The sequence below is a fragment of the Amphibalanus amphitrite genome, unplaced genomic scaffold (assembly GCF_019059575.1).
Source record: "Amphibalanus amphitrite isolate SeventyFive unplaced genomic scaffold, NRLGWU_Aamphi_draft 000650F_arrow, whole genome shotgun sequence".
Lineage (NCBI taxonomy): Eukaryota > Metazoa > Arthropoda > Thecostraca > Balanomorpha > Balanidae > Amphibalanus > Amphibalanus amphitrite.
Window position 1 is genome coordinate 356,757 of NW_024882144.1, and position 26,321 is coordinate 383,077.

The following is a 26,321-nucleotide window of genomic DNA, read 5'->3' on the forward strand; positions in this document are numbered from 1 at the left end:
ATGCAATTTTAAGACCTCGCAAGATTAAAACCAACAGGACAGGACAATGAAATTGAGCTATACTTTCGGGCCTTGCTGAGCCCATTGAGTAATCACGCATGAGTGTGAACTTTGGGCGCATTTTTCCTAGTTTTGCTGTGGACATACAGATAAAACAATGCCATATATGAAAAATTCAGACATTTCTTAGCCCTACTGACACAAAAAATAAACCAAAATCCAAAAAATATTTTTTGAATTAATAGGCGCTAGATCGGAAAAATCCCCACTGTGCATCGCCTCGCAAGTCGCTCTAGCATGCAAGGCAATTCTCCAGGTCCAGGTCGCGGGCCGGGTCCGCGCCTCGCTGGAAAGCGAAATTTGCCCCTCCCGTTTTCTGTTATCTATATTATAATTTATATCTTCTTAAGCATAGATATCAGGGTCCTCGATGGTCCTTTAGGCAAGAAACACACAGAGACCTTTAAGAAAACAATAAAAAAAAGAAAAATCAGGTCACTTAGGTATTCAGTAGGCCCCGACCCTTGACCCACGATTAGGGCGTCAAGGTCAAGTTAGAGGTCACAGGTCAGGGTCATCCGCGATCGTCCTTTAGGAGAGGAACACATACCTATATGTAGACCACTTAGAAATCGATCAGACGAAAATTAAGGCCACTTATGCGGTACCCCGACTTTTGACCTTTCATGAAGGGGTCAAGATGAAGTTAGAGGTCACAGATCAGGGTCATTCTCAATGGCCCTTTAGGTTTTAAACACAAAGAGACCTCTAAGAAAGCAATCAGAAGAAAATTAAGGGCAGTGTGGTATCTATCCCGACTTTTGACGTTAAATTCCGAAACAAAGATTGGGTTTGAAGTCAGAATTAAAGCTTGAAAATGCGTTTACTTACTGCGAGGAACATTTTGGCACCTATTCCAAACTTTTTGAAAGCCTTATCGTGAACTGTTCTATACGAGCGTCGATCAGAACGCGAATGTTTATGTGCACTCAAGGTAATCGATATTCGGAATATGAATCGTATTTCGATGAAGGTCATCGCTATTCAGACGATTCTGAATAGGAACATGATGCAATTATACGCGCATGGAATAACGTAGATAGCGTAGAAGTATGGAATCAAGGCTTCAGGTTTTTAACCTTAACCGAAGGTTTGTTGTCAATAGTTAAAACTCTATTCTTTAGAATTGTTTTTTCTATTGAAAAACAAATCTGAGCTCCCTGACAATTTTGCAAAAGCTGCCTGAGATATGTCGTTTTCACTTCTTGGGATTATGCTCATACGGGATAGGTAACGTCCATCCCAACCACCCCAATATAGGGGAGAGTGCAGGTTTTTGCAGGCACATTCGTGAATGGGGCTTATTCGTTCGTTTGTTTTTCTCATATCATCCATTTTCGTGATCGTGACTCGGAAATGTGGTTCAGCTTTTCAAAATTGGGGGCAAAGAAGCTCACTGTATTCACGCAACCGCTGCAAACTTGCTTGTTGAAAAAGTGTCATTTTTCAACAAGAAATTTGAAATATATTACAAATAACGTTGTGGGGCAGGTTCGTGTACGCACTGCCAAGGGGCACATTCGTGCATATATTTTTTCGTTTTTGCGATTAATGACTTTATCTGTAGTAGGTTTTACTAATGACACCTCGCCTGACTCAGCCTCGGCTGCTTGCGACGTCGTGACAAGTAATTCACGCGACCTTGGCGAGGTCACGGAGGCCGCAGTTGGCACATTCTTGTTGGCCAGCCCATTCTTTCTAATATGTATGTTGTGCAATGCATTCTTGTCGAAAGGAGTAAAGTGAGATGACCCCTGCCAATTTCTTTTGGTAAATTTCTGGTAATGCCCGGTAATTGCTCGAACTTTGCAGGGTGCACGGAAGTGTCCCATCCCATGCACGAAAGTGCCCCATAGTTGGGTCAGTTTCGTGCATTAAGAGTTGTTAAAAAGCATTTTTTTAAAGAAGCAATAATTTTAGAGGGTAACTTTTAAAGAGGAAAAATATCTGCAATAGTTCCTTTCCATAATACAATCAACAATTTTGCCGTTGCACTAACCAAAGAACAGATATATGGATTTTTTCCACGAATGCGCCCCACTCTCCCCTATATCTCTTTTTTATCGTGAGCAAATTCACTGTTCCGAAACTGTCGCACCTCTGGTGTCTCTTTCGGCGCGGCGTGGGCGCAAAATTGCCGCACCTCTGGTGGCTGTTTAGACACGGCGGCGGCGGCGGCTGGCGCGGCAGTGCGCCGCGATTGTCACGCTGAGCGCAGCTGCTGTTTACCATTCAGCCGGCCCATTAAGCCAATTAGCTGGCGCTGCGCTGAATTCGGAACATGGCGGCGCCAAATCTGCACCTCCCTCGCCGCTGCAGGAGGACTTGGTCGGCACGGGTGCCGGGCTGTGACAGCGAGTTTGACTGGTGGGGTTGCAGGGTGGGGTGGGGGAAGTAGATAACCCACAAATAAGTCTCGTAACTAAGAGGAAAATAAAGCAAATTTGATTCAAAGGCGGCATTTGCTTGGCCTTTATCAGGCTGGCATGTTTATCTGTACTTCTGGATGGCTGCCTACATGTTTTGCATAGGTATAACTATTGCGGAAGTGACATTCGGCTGACTTCATTTGTCGCCAAACGTCCCATGCCACCTGTCGCTGAATGACATACCATAGGTAGGCAGGTAGATAATTGGTCACAAGGCCATTCCGAGCAATCATGTCAATCATCAAGGCCACTGAACTGATAATGAAATGCAAAAAGAATGCTACATGCTGCAACTTATTTAACAGCCGTAGTATGCATTGTAGAAACTCGGAGATGGGCAACACCCCTCACCGCGACTTATCGGAGACTAACCTGCCTTTGTCACACCGACGTGAACATGGTTTCACTGCATGCTGACGGCGACCGCCCTAAATCTTCCCCGAGACCTTGGGGGGCCCTCCTTCATCTTATCGGGTGCCCAGTGGAGCAATCAAACTGCCGCACGTGATGCTCAGCACCGTGATATCGGGAAAAACGGGCCGCGCAAATGACGAGAGGTGGCTCTAGGATTCTGAAAAAAAATCCAACATATATTGTTCGATCGATGTTACCAAGACAGTACCCAAGCCTTTCAGGCCGTTTGGCAGCGTTTGATGCGGGAATGCGGCTAGCTTTCTCGGGCTTGGCTCCACATAAATTTGACGGAATGTGTCGGATACGCAGCTGTGGCTTTGCTGGCAGAATAAAACCGTTGGCTGTGACTTGCAAAGCGCGAGTCGGTTTCTCATGCTGCACTGGCTACACTTGCCCAATCTTAGTTATGACAAGAAGTGGAACATTCTTAGGATGTGCTTGACGCCATACTTCAACGGTGCGTGGGGACATCGGGTTGATTTAGGATATAACCTTCGCCAATTTGTATATTAAAATTGTACAGTTTAATATTGACTATAATTACTACAGGTCGAAGTGACGCAGCCATTCAGAGGATGGCTCCTTATATTGCCCTCTTAAATGGTCGAATAAGATTATAATTTTAATCAATTCGCAGACAAGGACCATTCAATAAAGCACCCATATCCTAAGGCATGAGAAGAGTACGACGTCAGTATACGTCAGTACGACGTCAGTATACGTCAGTACGACGTCAGTATACGAATCCAGTCGGAACAATCTGATGAGCATCAGCAGAAATGCCGTCTCCTATAGCGCTGATGAATGGAAGTGTGACGACTTTTCCATTCCACCGGATGTCGTATGTCAATATTCAAGCATCGTAGATCAACTGTGTTTTCATTTCGGAACTGTTTGGTATGGCGTCTCTGGCGCGCCACCACTGGTCGTGACACGCTGAGATATAAGGTTGAACAATCAACAATGTGTGTCCGAGACTTGAATAAATAAACGTCTGTTCATCGAAATTCGTCAAATATATTGAGGATTTATGCTCTCTTAGCCATCAGTCATATTTCAATAATAGTTATGCCGTATGAAGCAGTGGCAGATCCAGGGGGGGGGGGGCAAAATGGGCATTTGCCCCCCCCAAATGGCATAATTCTTACATTACGCCTATGGACGAGGCATGGAAAGAATCGATAAATTGTTATGGTTTGCCCCCCCCCCCCCCCAAAAAAAAAAACTATGACCTGGATCTGCCTCTGGTATGAAGCTCGTTATTCTCATAATTTTTTTTTTTTGATTTGGTTGTCGGACCAAACAGAAGACATTTTCCAAAAAGGAACTCAGTTTTATTTATAATTCGCTGACGGACATATTTAGGCTTCTCAAATCTCATCTCATACCTACATTATTTTCCAAATAATAACAATTGCAGGCATTGAACAGATGTAAAACTGAAGCCTCCCAGCTAGGCCTGCGACCTGCGCCTACCGTTGCGTGGTGGTCGCACTGCTGCGCCCTGGCCGGGTAGGCTGTGCCGCCGGTCCTCCCGTCGCTGCGGTACAGTCTGCCCGTCAGGCGTAATACGGCGCTCGGGGAGTCGCCGCACAGGAACGTATCGTACGGGCCGGCAGCGAGGCCGGCTGAATCGAGGGCGAAGAGCCTGCGGCTGTGGCGAGAGATACCAGCAAACATTCTGTCGATTCAGCTCTCACCGTACTGATCTATTTCCCGTTCAACAGTCGTGCTCAAGAAGTATGACGACGAGGATCATTTCCCTTTAGCAAGGAAGGCAAGCTTTGCGACCCGTCGTGACGTCGACATCTCGAAGACTTGAACTGCCTCAGATTGAGCCGTACTGAAGCGCGTTTCGGTGGCAGGACCTCAGCTGGAGCGAGTCCAGCTGGGTCTCAGGTGTCTCAGAGGGCACGCCGAGCCTCTGAGGAACGCAGACACTGTCACACAGACACAGGACTGCGGACGAAATTTGAGAAAGCCGCCGAACAGAGCGCGTCAAAGGTCCTGCCGCCCAAGTATTCAGAGCGATTATATTTGAAAGCATAGGCGGCTGAACGGGGGGGGGGGGGGGGGGGGCACCGGGGCACCGTGCCCCCTTTGATCTGGGCATTTTTAACATTAGCCCTATGGGCGTTGCATGGAAAGAATGGGACCAAAAGTCGGCAGTGCCCCCCCCCTTAACCCTCGCCCTGGCAGGGCATTTTTCATAACACGGCCTGGCAGGGGGGGGGGGTCGATGCGACCCCCCCTCGCGATTGGCTCCTATGGCACCTAGAAACACCAAATTTGGTAGGTAGGTGGGCCCCCTGGAGTTCTCGCCCCTGTGCAAATTTGGTTGCTCTAGGTCAATATTTAGGGGGGTTTTGGGGGGTATAAATGTAAAAATTTCGCTAAAAACAGGTCAACAGTTTTTCGCTTATAACTTTTGATCTAATTAAGATAGAGCAAAAAAAAAAAGCACCAGTAAACTCAGCACGTCAAGGCGCGTCGAATGATATACTTTTTAGCTTGCTTAAGTGTACTTAAAGTTTTTCTTAAATTTTAAGTAAACTTAAATTAATAAATTAAGTTCAAGTTAGCCAAATTGCATCATATCGCATATCATTCGATTCGGCTGATCACGAGGAACACAATGATACCATTTTTTAAGCTCTAGCGTCATTATGTGCTAAGTTATTGGCAAAAACGTCATTTGACCTCAGTTGACCTCATTTGACCTGACCCATGGATAAGTACACCAAACAAAGAAGCACCAAGTGACCTGCTGTTAAGTACTGTGGTTTCAAAGCACAAAAGTGATAGAACGAAGCGGATATCTCCAGTATTTTCCGAATTTAGTATTTTCCCATAGGCTTAACATTACGACGTAATGACCTCTAACTGACCTCAGGTCAGTGACCTCAAAAAACCCGGAATATATGTTATACAACTCGGTGAACTTAGCACATCCTGAAAGTTTGAAGGAAATCAGTCGAAAACTGTGAGTTGGACAGGTGCAAAAAGAAAATTGAAATTTGACCATGACCTTGTACCGGTTTTTCTAACCTGGTGACCTGACCCAAGGTCACTCGGACCTGAAATTTTCAGGTCATATGTAAAAAGGTTGCCCCATAGGCTGTGCCAAATTTGGCGGCGCTGCGCGCCGCCGTTTTTGCGCTATCTTCGAAAAACTTTAGGGGGGGGGGTCGCATCGACCCCCCCCTGCCAGGGCGAGGGTTAACCCTCGCCCTGGCAGGGGGGGGGGGGTCGATGCGACCCACCCCTAAGGTTTTTCGAAGATACCGTAAAAACGGCGGCGTGCAGCGCCGCCAAATCTGGCACAGCCTATGGGGCAACCTTTTTACATATGACCTGAAAATTTCAGGTCCGGGTGACCTTGGGTCAGGTCACCAGGCCAGAAAAACCGGTACAAGGTCATGGTCAAATTTCAATTTTCTTTTTCCACCTGTCCAACTCACAGTTTTGGACTGATTTCCTTCAAACTTTCAGGATGTGCTAAGTTCACCGAGTTGTATAACATATAGTTCAGGTTTTTGAGGTCACTGACCTGAGGTCAGTTAGAGGTCATTACGTCGTAATGTTAAGCCTATGGGAAAATACTAAATTCGGAAAATTCTGGAGATATCCGCTTTGTTCTATCACTTTTGTGCTTTGAAACCACAGTACTTAACAGCAGGTCACTTGGTGCTTCTTTGTTTGGTGTACTTGTCCATGGGTCAGGTCAAATGAGGTCAACTGAGGTCAAATGACGTTTTTGCTAATAACTTGGCACATAATGACGCTAGAGCTTAGAAAATGGTATCATTGTGTTCCTGGTGATCAGCCGAATCGAATGATATGCGATATGATGCAATTTGGTTAACTTTAACTTAATTTAATAATTTAAGTTTACTTAAAATTTAAGAAAAACTTTAAATACACTTAAGCAAGCTAAAAAGTATATGATTCAACGCGCCTTGACGTGCTGAGTTCACTGGTGCTTTTATTTTTGCTCTATCTTAATTAGATCAAAAGTTATAAGCGAAAAACTTGTGACCTGCTTTTAGCGAAATTTTTACATTTATACCCCCCAAAACCCCCCTAAATATTGACCTAGAGCAACCAAATTTGCACAGTGGTGAGAACTCCAGGGTAGAGTTGCAAAATTTCCCTACCGCACTACCGGCATGCCGGTAATTTTTCACTACCGCAGGTTTTTTCGTGGTATTTGGCATATCCTGCCGGTAGCATGCCGGTATTTTTGATTTTGCACAAAAAAAAAATTATCAGCATATGATTCAAACTTTGGACACTAAGAGGCTATTGATTTATTGAATTGTAATAACAGCAATCTTAGCCACTGCAAAATACATTTTGTGGTAGAAGTTCCATTGCTAAGGCCTAAGGGTAATTGTACATATGAACCTCAGCATTTCACAGGTTTGGCTCTAATAAGAATTGTCAAGAATCTACTGTGGTCTATTATCAAAGGAAGAATACTCATTCATGTTGCAAAAGCACAACCAATTAGTAAGTCTAATGGTAGGCAATAGGTATAATACAATAAAATAAATAAATGTTAATGGCAACATTCCCTAGGCAAAAGGCAGAATCAAAACACAAAACACATTGTTTGGAAACTGGCCTTGAGTCGTGAGATGTGGTCTGAGATACTCTACAAAGAATTTGGCACTGAAAATCCAGCTGAAAAGGCAGGTATTAGGATGCCCTGAGCCTAACTTCGGTCCCAATATGAAATGAAAATGAATTAAACTGGCATTTTGTCTTATCTTTATAAGAAAACACAACATGCAGACCAAATGAATACAAAGTGGCGCTATATGATCAGCTGATCAAGCAACCAAGGATTGACTTTTAAGATCCTCTGTCCCCTAAAAAAAGGATGTAAGCTGATGACGTAATATTTATTCATATGCCCTTTTGGTTAAATCACTCAAGAAAAGTGGATTTTCTTGTAGTGAATAACACTCACAGTGTTGATTTTATTGGATTTTAATATCGTGTTTGATGATTTTTATCAAAAAAAAAAAACTATTCACGAGGCAGTAGTTTGCAGTCCTAAAACTTTTTTGCAGTGTTTTAATCAGCTGGTTAAAAACTGTGTTATGGCGCATTTGTTTCGATCCTTTATAACCTTGTGTTTGTTCCCGCGTTTGAGATGGGAGAGGATATTATATCGTTTTTATACATATTATTTGGTGACATCTCAGGACAAGTGAGTTATTAACACATATTTTTACATGATTCGTATCTTACTCACGAGCCAACAAGCCATGGCGGATAGGAAAAAGCAGATGTTGAACTCGCTTCCTCAGTTAGGAACATGGCCAAATCTGTAGTTTTTTTATATTGTGATTTATGACTAGCTATAGTTCATTTTAGGGCAATGTGGAAAATAAGAACGCTTGTGGTAAATGTGATTGCTGCTCACTGTGCAGTCTTCAGGAACACATTTCAGTAATTCAAGTTCTTTTTGACCTTGCTTTTTTGATGAATGTGTATAGGCTTTTTGTAGGCAATACCCTTTGATTACAGGTGATATTTTAACAGCTGTAAACTGGAATTGAGTTTCAAAATTGTGGTATTTGTGGGGCCAACTCAGCCAAAATCAGGCTGCTGGAGTTTTGGTTGGACAATGGGTGGCTGCTGGGTGGGGCGGTAACTGAAATTGCCAAAATGTGGCATCTCATGTAGGGGTAAGCCAGAATCAAGAATGCAGGTTTTTTAGTATGCCGGTAATTTGGTGGTGTTTTTGCTTGGGGCGTGGTAGCATGCCGGTATCCCAGAAAATTTTTGTGGGGTGGGGCGGTGCCGGTAGCAGCCCATAGGGAAAACTTTGCAACTCTACTCCAGGGGGCCCACCTACCTACCAAATTTGGTGTTTCTAGGTGCCATAGGAGCCAATCGCGAGGGGGGTCGCATCGACCCCCCCCCCCCCCTGCCAGGCCGTGTTATGAAAAATGCCCTGCCAGGGTGAGGGTTAATTGAAGGTGTTCTGCCGCTACTGTTTCAAAGAAGTGGGACATTTTGTGCAAAGCGCGAATTTTGTGTATCAACAACGTTGTTGACTGTTAGATATAGCCTTCTGTCTGGCCTTGGCAGAAATTACGCTCTATGAACACGATTGGTCGGCCTGAAAATGTGTTCTGACGTATGGCGAGTCGCCTAATTGCGTGTAATTTTGTCCCACTAAAAACTGCAGACCGAGACAGCGTACAGATTGGAAACTAATCAGGAATGCATCCCGGTAGCCAAGTGCCTCTGAAATGCTATTACATGCGTGGTAAAAGTAGGTCTGACTGTTGCGATGAGGCTATTGAAATTTCTATCAAGTATTCGGTAACGACCGCTACACAGCATTTGCAAATCCATTCAAAATGAACAATTTCTACCGTAGCCCGTTTTCTCTCCACATTAATATGACCTAATGTGTCCATTTATTTTATCATTGCCGTTGCTTTTCATTGATCCAATAGCAGCTAAATACGACGAATATAAATTACTAAGTAAATTTGTGCCGCACACGCTTGCTATCACGAAGGCGAATAGCGATTTTTATTATTGGACCCGCACGTCGATGAGATGGCACTTCCTCTCCGACGAGTGCTAAACGCGGCGTGAAATTCCGGCGACAGCTGCTTCACTTCACAAACAATCAGGCTGGCTGCCATATTCCGTGAGTCTCCTGTCGCGGCATCGACTGAGCTTGTTTTGCCTTGGTCAGCAGCAAATTCACCGGCTGGGCGAAACATTCCGCTAAAGTAGAAAGAAATGGATGGTAATATTTCAGTTTTAGATAGTCCTACTGGTTTATGCTGCTGCAATAAACCGATGGGTGTGCCTGTCTGAGGCTTGGCCAACCGCCTGGCTCTGCGGAAGGATATGAGCGTGCTGCTTTTCAGTGCCGTACCGCTACAGTTTGGGAAAGGGTACAAATATAAGACATCGACACTTGCCTTTGAGAATGTCATTAAAACATTTTTAAATCATCTAACCCGTCCACGCAATATTTTAAAACGGTAGAAAGCGAAAACTTACTGTGTCGTCTGTTTGCAGGTGTTCGGATCCAGCCAAGCTCATCACCACGTCATGCACAAGTGAGTATAAACATTCTGCGTTCACTCTCTTTAAGGGTCCGTCAAACTGTTTCGGCGTGGAGAGGCTGTCACGATGCCATCGGACTGTCCAAGCACGAAGGAGCTATCCCGCTGTCCAGCTGTCCCGGTTCTGAGGGACTGTCCCGGTGGGACTGTTTTCGAGATTAGCCCTCGGGCAGATGAGCGCCGACCTCATGGCGCCCCCCGGGCCGGTCGCACCGACAGCGACGACCCGAGACAACGCCCCGCCTGTGTCCGGCGCCGACAGCTGCATGCATTCGGGCAGTCGACGAGGTCGTCTGCAGACCGGGATGTTATGGTTGGAATGTTGCTGGGATTTCGGAGACGTGATGGATCGGACAGGGACTCCGTGAATTGCCATAAAGTGGATGTCTTGGGCGTTATAAGTTTTGTCTCAAGGCTTTGTATTTGGCTGGGGTTGGATAGCAACATTGTGTTTTGAGCCGGGATCTGCTTACATTAGGTATATATACGTTTGTTCATACATTTGCAGATGCTGAGCGCTGAAGGCATTGATATAAATTCATAAAATTATATAGCTTGCAAAGAAATTCACGAGAGCTAAGTTTCTGTTCTGTCATCAGTATGGCAGTTTTGCCTTTTATTCCCTAGTTTTCAATATCACTACTTGAGTTTGACGTCACCCACCATCACCACGTCACTCAACATCTGACGTCAGACATCACTCGCCCCCTCTCTTCCATCATTCGCTCGTTAGTGGGCGCTGCGGTGTCGTTATCACACACAGAGGGTCCCAGCGGACGCGCTATTACCCCGGTGGCCGCGCTATTAGCCGGTGGAAGCGCTGTTTACCCGCCGCCGCAGCGGTTCTATCACCGTCAGCAGTCATTCTTCTGTCCTCCTGGGAGCTGCTGCGGGTATTATCACTCCTCGACAGACGGCCAACGGACGGACGGAGACGAGACGATGGACGAGTCAGACGGGCAGACGATGGACGAGTCAGACGGGGCAGACGGACGAAAGTGGCAGACGGACTTTATAGACCTGTCAGGCTTGTCAGACCGACGGGCGGTGGATGGAAATTTCGTTTGAGCTTCGCTTGAGGAAGCATAAAGACCAAGCTCCAAAAGGCAAGCGTTCCTGCTTTTACATTCGCCTGTGTACACATTGCATCAACGCAATGTTTGTTTAGAGTAACATTTCGGTGTCTCTTTTCTCAGGCTGCTAAGAGCAAATTTTCCTTATTTGAGGTACCGTACCTGACAAAATATTTCGAATAAGAATTAGAGCTCATACGCCGGCCCATCCGCCCGCTGCCCACACCACAGCTCCGCCTCCCCGCTGCACCGTATAGCTCCATGTCGTCTCCAGCCGGGATGTTTTGTATCTGTGAACAAAAACAGAGAGCCCGCTGCCGTAATCGGGCCGTGTTCCCGGCCTGTTTTGGACGGCCTGTTTTTCCGTCTGCAGGCGGGCGGTGCCGGCTGTCGGACCCCCACCACCCCCCCCCCCCCCGTCCGGGACCTCGGGCAGGAAATCCGACACTGCCGCCACCGCCGCGGGCTGCGCGTCAGAAAACAATCACCGAAAACCGGCCACCCTTTTGTGCCGAGGCCGAGAGCATCGCTGAAATGCTGGTCGGACACCGTCACAAATGGGAATTGAAAGCTGCGTAAATTAGTAGCGATTGAATGTCCGCCGCGGGAAACGAGAGGCGCTTTCGCTTGTCCGAATGAATGACGGCCTGATTTCCAGACGACGATTGTTTTTATTTCTTTGATTAAAGCTTAATTTTCACATCTAACATCCGTTTTAATTGAAACTATCATCATGCCTTGCGAACGAATTATCTTCGACACCAGTGAAAATTATTTCAATAAAAATTCCAAAGTTTTCCAAACAATTTCAAAAAATGAAATGGAAACCCTAGAAGGAAAACAGACCTCTGTCGCACCTATTGCGACGTGCAGACGCGAAGGCGTGGAGCTGCCCCCCCCCTTCCCCTCCCTCCGCTCCGCTCCCTCCCGGGGACAGGTCACTGGACACCGGGCTGGCGGGCTGGCTCTCCTCAGCCCTCCATCCTCGCGGTAACATGAGCGTCGCCTCCTGCCGGGCCGGTCGCCAGGGAGCCGCTCAGGGAGGGCGGCGCTGTCGTCCGCGGTCGGCACCAATTATCACATCGAGGTCACAGAGCTCGGGTCGGGTCACACTGGGACACGGGACTGCTGATGGTGGGGGTGGGGGGAGGGGGAGGGGCAGAGTAGCACGCTGGGAGAGAGTGAGGGGCATTTGAGACAGTTGAAAGGTCTCGCGTGGGTGGCAAGATCTAGTTCCAGGATCCTTAGTGACTGCGTAAGTAGTGCATATGTGACAGGGGCGGATCCAGAAAATCTCCAAGGGAGGGGCCATTAGAAACCAGGAGGCCCCCCCCATAATCCCACCTGTTGGAGGCCCCATCTTCCCACTTGTTGGGCCCCCCCCCAAAAAAACTGCGTCTATTGAGCTTATCTAGCTGTTCAGGCAACATCTCAACATCTGTGCAGGCTTGGAGGCCCTTTGTGCAGGTTAGGAGGCCCTGTAAAAGTGGTCATCTCTGTGAGTATAAGAGACCTCCAAGTTATGAAAAGCTTTACCAATCTTCTAACAAAGAAGTCTTCTCAGCTAGTCTTCTAAGAAATAACTAAGTGGGTAGGTTAAAAAAAAACTCATCGGATTTCGGCCACTTTATTTTCAGGAGGCCCCCTTTTCAGCTTTTTAACTTTTTAACTTTTTATTTTATTTTTGAAAAAAAATCGGCCAAGGGGGGGGGGGGGCATGGCCCCCATGGCCCCCCCCTTGTATCCGCGCCTGATATGTGATCATATTGAATGTCATCTATGCTTTAGAATAGTCATAAATTATCATAGCATATCACGAATAGCATATGAAATGTCATGCCTATGAAGAATATCGTTGCATTATATTTGTGGATGCATTTAGCTGCTCAGAATGCGTCAAGGTCGTCTATAATTCACCGTTACAGATACCGCCGGGCCTCCGTTCCCTTTGACACCCACGCCCCATCTGGACGGAATGCACCCCATCAAACAGCCGGGCGATGACTTGTGAAGGCGCCTTTATCCCGCCATCACCGAAATAGCCTGCAGCGCTCTCGAAGATAATGCGTTCACGCAGTAAATTCACGACATAATGGGAGCGGGGCATCCCAAACACATTTCAGGGGCTTTATCCAGAGATAACGAGAGAACTATTTTCGGCAATTGTCAGAACAACGCTTGAAAAAAAGCTTTACGTGTGGAATGGTTTGGGATGAAAACAGAACTGAGCACATTGGTAATATTACTAAGTGCTCGAGCGAGGAACATATTGAATATAATTAGATAAATAAAAGAAGTTGACCTTTTCCTCGACATCAAAAATGTAAAAAGCCGAATAATATATTTTAAAAAACGGTGAGCTTTCGGCCACTGGCCTTTATCAAACCAACGTGATAACATCGTCTTTTAACATTGTTATCACGTTGGTTTGATAAAGGCCAGTGGCCGAAAGCTCACCGTTTTTTAAAATATATTATTCGGCTTTTTACATTTTTGATGTCGAGGAAAAGGTCAACTTCTTTTATTTATCTAATTATATACAGAACTGAGCACCTTGCAGAAGACGCCTATACTGGCGATCAGAATTGGAAAGTTTTTAGTGCAAAACGCAATTGGGTTGCTGATTGCTTAGTTGCCGTGCGTTCCAGTTGTGTCTTGCTGATGTCTCACTGCCGAGCTTCTTTGCGTGCCCCCGAATAGAGTTTGGAAGAACTCCGGAATAGCAACGCACACATCATCCAACATCAGGTGCCTTAGTCTCGAGAGCGGGCTCAAAACACGAGTCACTTTATTCGTAGTCATGGCTTGTTTTTTTTTTTTCTGTGTCACTTGCCTTTATTTGCACTCTGACGAGCATACACCTGAGTGTGCAGAATCTTCTCAAGTGCGTTGCAAACACCTTTGTGTTCCTCGATTGCTAAAAGGTTGTTTTCACCGCCGCCAGCAAAGTTACCTCATTTCAATCGAAAGCTTTAGCCAATTTAATTCGAAGGCCTGCATTCTGCTCAGACAAAATATAGCTTAACAAACTGATGACGGAATACGCACCCAGCGAAATCATCCCGCCGTCTGCGCGCTGAAATGGCGGCGCGGCGCACCGTTTTAATCGTTCTGTGGATTCCGGGCCGTCGCATTCATCACCGTTATTATCTGGGCTTCCGCCGGTCTGCTCCCATTTCATTAAACACCCCGGCTGCAGGAGGGAGGGGTAGGCGGGGCGGCCCATTTCGGGGAGTAGCGAGACGATACCAACTGGTCAATACTGAGCTGTGTGTATCCCGGCCGCGGACTGGTGTGTGTGGTGAGAGAGGGTGAGAGAGTGAGATGGTGAGAGAGCAAGAGCGGCACAACGTGGGCAGACGCGGAGCTGGGCCGCTGCCCAGGCAGCCTGTAGTTTTGATGCTAGTTGACAAGTTCACGGACAAAATCCCGGATCACGGATATGTTGACACGAGGTTGCTCGGTTCTTGAGTTGGCTCATCATTTTCCGGTGAAGCGACCGACCGGTTCCGGTGGTAGGTACTGTAAGACCGGAATGACCTCTTGAGTATGGTGAGTTGGGCCTACTCGTCCCATGCCGGAACCAAGCGTGACATGTGCCGAAGCGGATACGATGGATGCCATAGGACGAGAAGATCGCTAGCGGGTGCTATCGTGTGCTGCGTGGCAATCGTAAAAAATATCTTCCAAAGAATGTACAAAGGCGAGTAAGACGAGTATGGTAGTTAAGACGAGTATGCTTGAAGTACCTAAATTATTGGTCACTGGAAATGACACCAATTAGATTCACCAATTATTTCCTTGGGTTTGATAAGAAGAAAAATTCCCAGCATTCATTGTCATCTGCCCTTTCAAGATACCGATTTGTGGAGAGTTCGATCTCGGAAATAGTGGTCACAACCGTCCATCTGTCACCGCTGCTGAGTCATGTGTGCAGTGTCGTCCGCGCCACCAACCGCCGGAGGTCATACGTCACCGGCTGATACCCCATCAGCCAGACTTATTTGCAAATGCAATCTCCGAGTATCGATCTTACGTCGAAGTTGTGCTCTGGCATCCATAACTGCTAAGTGTATGACAAATGGTAACAGAAGTTTTGTGTGAATAATGGATGGTGATTTATTTAACCAGGACGTCATATGGATATCGTCAATATTTATCGTTATTGATGTTGAGGAATCCTCTCTCTCTCCCTTCCTCCCTCCCTCCCTCTCTCTCTCTCTCTCCCTCTCTCTCTCTCTCTCTCTCTCTCTCTCTCTCTCTCTCTCTCTCTCTCTCTCTCTCTCTCTCTCTCTCTCTCTCTATCTCTTCCACCTCATTTCATCATTCAAGACGTTCTGTCTATCATCAATCACTTCATCTCATCGTAGCGTCATGCCTCTAAGCCATCTCCATTTCACGTTCTATCTCATTTAGCTCAAACCCTCTGCCGTGCTGCCTCACCCATCTAACTAACAGACCAAGCCTCCGCCGCGCTCAAAATCAAACCGTCCGCTCGCACGCCGATCTCATAATGCAGCTATCCTGTGATGACCGGCTCGTCGATTCGTTCTGAATCCCGGCCGCAGCATCGACTGAGCATAACTCATCAGCCAGCGCCCTTCGTGGTGATCCCCGGCTCCGGCCGACCCGGTGACCCGCCCTCTATCCCTCTGGTGATCCCCGGCTCCGGCTGACCCGGTGACCTGCGCTCTACCCCTCTGCCGTGGTGATCCCTGGCTCCAGGTGATCCTCTGACCCGCGCCGCTCAGCCAGCTCTTTTCTCTTTGTCGCAGAATTCGGTGGCAATTATTCTCTGCTACCCATCATCACGGACCCCGCGACTGGCCGCCGGCTCAGCTCTCTAACAGGCGCTCCACGACTGGCGGCTCTAACGCTGCCACATTCCCAACAATCGGCTACCATTGCTGCTTGCTTCTTCTCTCTACCATCGCCGCCAGCGCCTCTGCAATTCTCCCTCCGCCATCCTCCCTCTTCCTCACCAAATCGGCCACCACCACCACCCCACCACCACCCCACCCCACCGCCGCCGCCGCCCCCGCCATCCCAGACACGCTCGTCCCACATGCAAATGAGGTCCAACTTGCCCCGTCGCACGCTCGTCGTCGCAGCGCCGTCACCGCTGATGCCGCCACGGAACAGACATGAAACGGCAACGACACTGCCGGGTCGCAATAGGCTGACTGACATTGGGGGTGTTATGAGAGCAAGCGAGCGTGCTGTTATGAGATCTCCATGGTACTATTGAGTTGGCGCTGTATGATGGATAAATGTCACCCAGGGGGCTACCTGCGTGTTACGTAGTGCTGCTATGCATGATGTCCCAGGCCAGGCAGTATTGTCTGAGCCTACGCTCTGTGCCCACCCTTTGGAATCCTGCCGAGTATTCAAGGCAACGAGCTGAGAACCTGCCTTTTGGGAGAAATCTCTGCGTCACTAGCTCCGGCATGTGGCGACGCTGGGACTTATCAGCAACTAGAGAAATACTGCAAATAGTTGACTCGCTTTAGAGCTGATTAATTGCTAACATAAAGTTTCCTGACGTTCATAATGCGGTTTTTTTACAACGTTCGAAGTAAAAACATTCCAAAGTGTCTACTTCCACTCCTACCACTCTTTTAGGCTTATTCGACTCTGTCTTACATTGCAGTTTCAAACAGTATTACTGTGCACGTAACGGATGCAGGCATCCGCACTGTGCATACATGGTCCTAGCAAACATATAATTTTCAAACAAGTGAAGTAAGCGCGGTGTAATCGGCTGTCTGTTATCATTTATCTCTCCCTCCAATATCGCCCCCAGAAATTACACTTCATTACTGTTCGCGGAGACAAAGCGGCTCCATCAAGTAAACTAGCGTTAAAATTGCACGAATATCTCTCGGCGGAATCATGGCCCAGTTAACTGTGCCATCGCTCACTGTCACGACACGGCAAACAGTGCCTCCGGGTGTAGGTGGGGGGGGGGACACGGGGGGGGGTGCCTCCGACACTGAGATGACCCGACGTCCGTACACGGACTGACGGGAAATTGGTCCATTGGACGCACCGTCTCCTCACATGCCAGGGCGAGGAGCAGTGTCGGGCTGGGGTGTGTGGTGTCGGGTCATGGTGAATGACGTGGTCGGGGAAGGCTGGGTTGGGGTAGAATAGAGGCGCGGTCAGATCGGGTGGCTATCCTGTTTCGCTTTTGAGCTCTGTCAACTTCATTACCCTTCTCGGTACTCGGTAGGTAATGATTGTGAACCATCTTACGTCTCTTACGGGGTCGGGGAGTGATAGAGAATGCAGGGTAGAATGGGGTTTGGTCAAGGCAGGTGACTTACTTGACCATTCTGTGTGGTATTTGATTGCTGTTAACCCCCTTTTTTAACTCGGTGCTCAGTGATCGCGGTTCTGTCGTATCTTTTCCACTGCAATGACCTTCCGGGAACCATTTGTCAGTGACCCACCTGACCGGTAGGGGTCAGTTTGTTCCGATCGCCAGACGATACCCCGATGGACCATTACCACTGAATGCCAATATCATGATCCGAGATCGAACCAATGGCCGTCCCATATCACCCGGAGATGGACCGTATCTCCCGCCGTATCGCACAGATAACGGGTGTCCGGGAAATACGGTCTGTCGACGGATTTATGACGTCATTTTTATGCACAACATGGAGGCGCGTACCAGGGCGCATATCATCACTCCTGTTTTTAAATCACGCTTTGACGCAAGTCAGAGTGTGATTGAAAGGCTTTGTACGGTTTTGACAATAATGGTATGGTTTTGAACAACTGTATGGACTGCTTCGTGCATGCATTGATTCACATATTTACCTGATTCCCATGCCCATGTTATTGAAGTTCTCTTTTCAGAAACGAACGCAATTCTTACCGAAAACAGCTTCGTCTTAACCTGCATAAAAACAATGTGTGCTTAAAGAAGTTGACGCACAGGACCGCTGAAAATCTAAAGTGCCAACAACTTTCTGAATTCGTTCGGGGCTCCCAAAGTTTAAATGCATCGGCGCTCAAGCGTACACAAAACGGCGGCTCTGGACGTGCGGAAAACTTGCCAAAGAGGAGAAACTCAGTTCTAAAGGCGCGAAATGAAAACAGGCCGACGGCGCAGTTCGGCAGGGGACCTCTCCGAGATGGGAAAGGCGTCCCTTTGGCGAATAAATGGGACATGGAGGCAGGCGGCACGTCGGACTGGAATTTGTTGAGAGGTGGGGAAGGTGATTACTGATCAGTTGAGGTCATCACTTGCTTCAACTGCATTATCTTGCATTGGCATTCAGAATTAATGCATCACTTGCCTTTTTTTTGCTTAAGCTTTCATCGGGCATTATCTGTGAGCTGTATCGCAACACATTTCAAAAGGAGCGTAACATTGAAACTCATCAGGTTTTTTATGTCAACTGCGAGCAGCCTACCCTTACCATGCCTTACGAAGCATTCTTTACGCAAATTGTAAATCCGATTTAAAAAGTATCAAGCCTCTGCTGTAAGTAAGTACCGCTGCCATTGGTAATGGCATGTCCACTGTCCACTGTCCAGTGTCCAGCACTGATTCTCAATCAACAGTTCTCGATAAAAAAGTAGAAAACGATTCCAACTGCTGCTCTATCATAAAAGGTCAGCAGCGACAGCCAATATCACCACTGCCTTTCTCTTCCCTCCCACCATCGCCAGGAGGTGGGAGGGTGAGGAGGGAGGGTCCCATCGCTGCCTCCCCCCAACTCCCCCCAACGGCGGCCTGCGGAGAGCCATGCCCGTCGCGGCCCTAATTGCCACCGCCGAACAGTTGTTGCATGCCAATGATGAGCAGACAGAGGCGACCGGTCGGGGGCGGGGGCGGGGGGGGGGGGGACAGGGCGGGCCACACGCCTCGTGTGCGGCCGGCCGTGATCGTCCTGCGGCGTGTCTTTGGTTAGGTGAATGGGCAACGCATTCCCGTAAATACCGGCTAATTGCATCACATATGTATGAGGGAGAACTGACGATTTAGCAGTTACAAGTGTGGCGGTAATTGGGGTCAACTAGGCCCATTGATGAAAGCAGGGCGGTGCTACGAGACGTGGAAGATGTAGTGGCAGGAAGTCTTGAAAGTTAGGGTCGTTGCTGTGCGATGAATATAAGCAGATTGCCACGAAGTTTGTCGGCAAAATCATAATTTGATCATCAAGCTGAGCTAAAGGATAAATATGGAGCTCGAGCTGCAATGAATGTACATAAGTTTTAAACTCTGAGATTAATGTTGGGCGATTTGATTTGAAAGTGTCCGAGCATATTCAGATAGCAGACGTCTGGTGATTTCCCGGCCGAAGCTAGCCGACGTAGCCGATTTGGTAAAGAGGTATCAGCCCGGTCGGCTGGCAATAAACCGCTGTGGATAGATGGATGCGGGCCATGCATAATCTTATTGGAAGCTTTCTGGCCCAATTTCTGTCTATGAAATGTATAGAAAATGGTGTTGTTAATCACATCATGGCATAACATGTATAACTGTCAGGATAAGCATAAGAACATGGGCCATGGCAAAGTGACGCCTTTTCAGTCCTTTATACCAAGAAATAGCATGCATGCTTCTGAACTCACAAACCCATTTTCCATAAGAGATAAGTATAACTGACAAGTTTAAAAATTTAATTAACTCCACTGCAATATGCAGTCATCTGTTAGGGCCATTCGCCGGGTAAAATGATGAATTGTGAGGAGGTGACCCCAGAGACAGAGCCGGGCAGCAACACCGCGAGCCGGGCGTTCAGCTGACGTCAGAAGGTCGGCCGTCTCGGCGCAGCTGCGCCGAATTGACCGTCACTCACTGCCGACAGCCAATATAACGACAAAAATTACAGCACTGGCGCCACTCAGTGATGATCTACAGCGGCCCGCCTCAATATAGGAACAGTTATCTCCTTTTAACCCTATTCCTGGCGGGGGGGGGGCATCAGGAGCCCCCCCTGAGGTTTTTTGGTTATTTCTCCCAAACGCGTTGAGCTAGGAAGCTCAAATTTTCTGACTTTTCCTAAAAGGCTTCTACGCAACATGTCTGAAAGTTTTGAGTTGATCTGACCTCAGGTCAGGTCACCAGAGGCGGTTTGGTGACCCTACCTCAGAAAAGTTTGCAATCACGCCAGAGCTAGAGTTTTTGACCGATCAATTTCTTCTCTTCAGGCTTTAGTTAGGGTACCAGTATGTGCAATTTGTATATCTCGGAATTTTGATATCGGTGACCTACGGTCAGGTCAGTTTCGCGACCTCCCCATTATAAGTCAATGGGGGAAAAATCAACTCCCTGTTTTTACCACTAAAACGGGTCGGAATGGCCCCATATACCATACATGACTTCATATACGATCAACCTTCACTACCTTGAGGTCTGTTTTGCTGTTGGGCAGCTGTGAGGTCATGTGACGTCATCAAAGGTCACCAAAGGTTTTTGGCCAATAACTCCGTACAGGAACAAGATACAGACGCGTAGATGGTCTCATTGTGTTCAGCTCGTCAAGACGCATCGAATGATATACATGATGACCTCGAGGTCACGTGACCTGAGGTCAACCTTTGACCTTGACCTTGCGAGGTCACCATATATATCATTCGATGCGGATTGACGAGAGGATCACGATGATGCCCTTAGTTTGTTCCTATCTTGACTAATTCGAAAGTTATTCGAGAAAAACTCTCTCCATATCTAGCGCCGCCATTTTGACTTTTTCGACCCCTGTGACGTCATCTTTGACCTGACCTGAAAATGACCTTAGTAAAAATTGTAGATCTTGACCGTTCGTATCCGATGCCGTTTACCGTTTGTCGCTATCTTGCTTCGTTCTCGAGATCTCAGGGGGGGGGGGGCCGAATCGGCCCCCCCCGCCAGTTTCTTGTCCCGGCGGAGCCCGCCAGGAATAGGGTTAAACCGGTGGTATCACCGTTCATACCAGAGGCAATAGAAAATTATTGTGGTTTTCAGATTGTATTTCTAAATAAAGCACACAAAATGCAGATCATCGGCCCAATAAACGGCTGTCAATCCAGTTTCTACCTTTTCTTCAAATGGCATCGCACTTGCTCCACGACCTCAGTTACGTCAGCAGTCTAACACCAATTTCCGGTCATGTAACCGGCCTCAGTTGACCTGACATTGACATGGCAACAAGTTACAACACCCACTTGTATTCGTTTCATCGGCAGCAGAGGGACCACCTGACGGCTCAGCAACGGGCCGTGACCTCGCTCTGACCTTTCGCGGCCCAGCGGCTGCAGAAAGGTCACATCTCCCATCTGTCATGACGGCTCGACTGGGGCGGGCCGGGTCAGACTCCGCTGCTCTGTCCCTTCCCCGCCTCTGCCTCAAACCTTCCGTGTCCCTCCGGTGGAAACTCTCTCGTTTTGAGCCTCCCTCTCCCCACACGCCTCCAGCGTCTGGTGTGTCTCGTCTATCGCGCCTACACCGCCTATCTCACACCGTCTATCGCGCCTACGCCGCCTGTCGTGTCTCGCCTATCACGTCGTCTATCGCGCCTACGCCGCCTATCTCACACCGCCTATCACGCCTACACCGCCTGTCGTGTCTCGCCTAACACGCCGCCCATCTCACACCGCCTAGCACGCCGCCTATCACGCCCACACCGCCTGTCGTACTGCCATGAAGCTCATCAGAGTCGCGACAATAGACCGCGGACCAACGACCCGACCCGAGCTGCGGTCATGCATTTAGAAGAGGCGCTGGCTGCGACTGTACGACGCTACAGGCCACTCAGCCGCTCGACAGACACCGGGCTGATGTGTTCGGGCCGCGGAATGGGGCTGTGGTGGGGTATCGTTCAGGTCAGAGGGCCATTGGCTCAGTGGTGATGACGCCTACTGAGGGTGTCCGGCACCACACTGTAACGAGCGTGGGTTACAGACAAGTAAAATGTTGGGCAGCACAGCAAAAGCACGATAGAATAGTGGAGATCAAAATGGGATGCGACATTTTGTATGCCCTTGCTAGGCGGGAAACGTATTTTTAACAAACAGCCACATACATGCATAATGTCGTGCTTGCTTTCTCCAAGACTCAGGATTTTAATTTGCGTATTGCTCTTTTTATTCGGAGCCACATGAGGGGTTCTGAAGTGCTATTGCAGGTATCTGTTTTGTCATTCACCTTCACAGTGTTTCTTTCGCTGCTTGTGGTTTGCCTGATAGTGCGTTGTTTGACATCTCTGCATGGCCGCAACTCGATCAGTCATGACTGCTGCCATGTGGGCTGTGAATTCTGAAGGACGGTTGACACTGCCATCGGATGGAGTGGGTCATGACGTCGTGTAAAGAACGACATTGTCCATTTTACTACCCTGAAAAGTACCTTAGGCTGAAGAGAAAAGACAACTCCAGATACATGACGACGAAGAATGTACGAGTAGGTTACGGAAGCTGATGAATCATACTGAAATCCTTTGTAATTTTGTGGTTACTATTTGAATAATTGTAATTGCGGCGATGATCAAAAACGCAATATCAATATCTCAAAATTCGAATCTGCTGCTTTTGCCAATTGCTACTTCTATTGACCTGCAACATATTTACCTAGCTCTTGTGTCAACAACCCGCCAGCCCATCCAGCGATGGGAGCTGCAGCGCTCCACAGTGGGGCTGGTTGGACCGCGCTGGCCGAGAGGGCTCTGAGTTAGATGGTCTAAATCCCGCCGAACATTCCCTGGTCCCGGCCATCGCAATCGGTCATACATATCACTGTCAATGGCGAAGCCCGTAGATCGGGGCTTTGGCGGGACCGAAATTATTGCCATGACTCATAGTATACCGCAGCGGGGAAGATCCATTTATGTTATTTGTGGACGAAGTTTTGTGAACTTAATCCGAATGGGTTTAATAATCATATATTGATCATTTGGGCATTTGAAATTTGACAGGAGAATTGTCAACCCCCAATATCTTTTGGGCCCTTCTAACCAGTGAGTTCGGCTTACCTGGCGAGTACTCAGATTATGTGTCAGCATTTTGTCAAACATTTTAGCGTTTTATCCACAATTCGATGAACACTGCCCAGTGCCCGTGTGGCCCCTAGCCCCAAGTCATGGTAAGGCTCTCTACCGGTGGCGATTGTAACCTCTATCGCCCCATTCTTCCATATCGTCCGACTTTACCAGACCAGGGTCCGTCGCCGGCCGCGCCGCCGCCGCGCCCCGTCTCGGCTCGACCCGAGGCTAAGACCTGTTAGCTATTGCTGACTTTATGGGCCCACAAACCATGGTAGCCGGCTCAGATTTGACTCATAAACTGCGCCTCCGGCTTAACTGGCCGACAGAAACGGCGCACTGACGACGCGGCGCGGCGCGGTGACGACGTGTCGGGTCGGCGGCACGGCCGGTGGTCGGCCGCAGAAGGCTCCTGGAGCGGATTGTTATGGACAATGTCCGGGACACTGCGAACTGCCGGATACGTCCGTTCGTTCTCGTAAGGCTCAATGGAAGAGATGGCAGTGTGGGCCGGAGCAGGAATAGAGCAACAAAAAGCAAAGGTCAGGCAGGCATATGGAAGGAAAAATTCTGAAAATGCTATCGCTTTTGATTGTATAAAATGGTTTTCCTGTATAAATGCCATGAACATTTCTTACAAAACGGGGCATTATCTCAGTTACCAAATAGGACGTGTGTATTACGCCTTGAGACGCGTTGGCACCATTGCATTCTCGAAGCATCGAAGCATTTATACGTGTCTACTACTACCCGCAGATGAAAGTGTCTTTTTTGGGCAGTTTTATTCGAACGCTTCGAGCACAGTGTTTCAGGAACACTTCACTTTAAAGGCGTCGCAGTTGATAGAAATTCCAAACAAGAGCGGCTCTGGAGCAATCCAATATTAGGCGACATTTCAAGGCCGGCGAACCGTGAACGGTCGACTGCCATCTTTCAGGAGGCAGGAAGCGTGAGATTCTCGAAAGGCGGCGCTGAAAAATACAGTCTGCTTGGGCCCGCTGCAGTTGAGAATCGACGGGGCCAGTGCAGTGGTGACGGAAACCGCGCTCTGACGACAGCTTGGCGGCAGTTTGGTTGCTGATAATAAGTTTATGTATGAAACATGCTGCTGTGGTTTTGAGTCGTTCTGCTTTGATATATTTTGATGAAATGTATACCTTTTGTGTCATTACCACGTTGCTCAGACCATACATAACATTTATACATATGCGCACTCTTCATCAGTGAACTAATTATACCTATGCATAAAACGTGTAGTGGATTCAACCAGAAATGCACACCGCCGTATATCTGCCACTATCATTCCTCCACGCGGAGGGCGCTGTCACATACACCGGCGTTATTGCCTCCTCTCCTCCCCTCCCCTAGCTCGACAGGCGGATCGGCGCTCCGAAACAGCTGGGAGTTCGCCAGCCGAGTGGCACGCTCGTTTCCAGCTGTTATTGTGCCAAAGTTTGCGCCTAAGCGGCACTCCGTGCCAACTTCAGACGTTTCGCCGCGGCCGCTGGCGCTCCCGACCAGGATAAACACTCGTTTGGAGACATGCGATAGGTCATGTTATTGGAGCCGGTGTCAAAGAGTTTGTGTTATCGATTTGGGCAGCACCCTCACGGGACGGCGTAAGGTTAGATAAATGTGTTGCGCGGTAGCCGTGAAAACTTGAAGTTTTATCTGCGCAGGCTGTCGCTCGACAAATATCGAGCTAACAGATTGTCGAAAATCGATGAATGATTCGGACGCAAGTAGTTAAGCTGTATTTTTCCATTCATCGTCGTTTGTTTTCAGCTAGTTTGGGCATGAACAAGTTTATAATTGGATGGGATCTGGCAAAACAGACAAATAGGAACACCATGGCAAATGTTTTTTACAATCATATTTTTTAGTTTATTTCAGTTGATAAAGGTCTTAGATGTAAAAAAAGACAGTGAGCCACAACGAATGTCTCGGCGACGAGTTTGGTCTAAAGTCGTGTCCGACATTTCGCCATTGACGTGGCGGATTGCTGTCGTCTGGTAAAATGTATCACGGCTGACAGGGTGGCCTTCTGCTCAGTTTCAGCCGACATGGCTAGTATATCCGGCCGTGTCACATTGTCGCAGGCCAATTCGGCTCCATCAGGCCCGGGAGACAGCTGAAATCGGTGCCCCTCGGCCCGGCCGGCCGACCCACAAGCCGTCCGACTCCGACGGCCTAATTTGATGGCAGCCGTTGAGCTGAGGGTGTCCGATTCCAGACGGCGAAATGGCCCAGTTGTGGCATAGCCAGGACAGTTTTCCCATATCTCGTGGTGAAAAACCTCGTGCCGTGTTGTGTATCGCTTTCCAATAGCGATTGTAATCGTGGCGCTTGAAATGATGTCCACATTTACCCGTTGCTGAGAGAGAAATTCTCGCTTGGTTTGGAAAACATGGCCTGCTTTCAAAACCGGACCAAGTTACAGAAGGAAGAAAATTGTGCTACGGTAATTATTCAAATACGCAATGCTGATTTTTATGTTGAGTTACTCATGTAGCCACAACCGGCTAGGTATAACGTGGTGTGCGTCACAATCACGTCTGCAAGATTCGGCTCCTTCTAATCCCCGGTTTACATTCAACACGTGACTGACATTTGCCGTTACGGAGACGAGACCATTATCCTTGGAGAAGTGAGTCGTTACACTCATTCTACGAAATGATCTGGAAAATGTCATGACGGCAATAAGAGCATTCCATTCCGCCCCTAGTGCGACTTGGTCGCCAAAAGTCCTCGAAGACGGACTATTGCTTTCGAGTACCTACACTGAGAAAACAGTGTCCCGATTTTCGGGCTCAGAGACCAGTTTTCGGGCTAATGTACCATATTCAAAACAGACAGCACATTTCGAGAATACTTTCTGAGCTAGCGCCACATGGGCTCATACGATCCCTTAAATCGGTATCATTGATCGCAGAAACAGAGCTCAGTCAGTACCCATTATCGGTGTCAAGCTCTAAAACTAGTCTCACTATGATACCAGTTTTCAGCCTGATCCCCATTTTCGAGCTCACCTGATTCCAGTTTGAGGGCTCAAATTGTGTGGTGAAGCCAATATTAGGGCTCACGTCATCGCTTTTCGGGGCTTTGGTAAAAGCTGGATTGCGTCAGCTGGCTGGCCAGCTGGCGACGCACGAAAGGTATTTAATTTTAGATATACCTAAGCGCGGTAGTAGGATGGACATAAATAGGGGAGAGTGGGGTAAGATGCCCAGGGTGGGAAAGACGCCCCACCCCCTCTAGCGGCGA

General features: G+C 48.1%; 1 protein-coding gene across 1 annotated transcript in view; it reads right to left on the minus strand.

Annotated features, from left to right (window-relative positions):
- Positions 1–4,731: 4,731 nt before the first annotated feature.
- The window catches only part of LOC122363976, a 39,079-nt gene continuing 17,489 nt past the window's right edge, over positions 4,732–26,321 (minus strand). The window contains exon 2 of the mRNA XM_043333883.1: positions 4,732–4,827. Within this exon, the coding sequence (XP_043189818.1) occupies positions 4,732–4,827 (96 nt within the window). The remainder of the gene's footprint in view (positions 4,828–26,321) is intronic.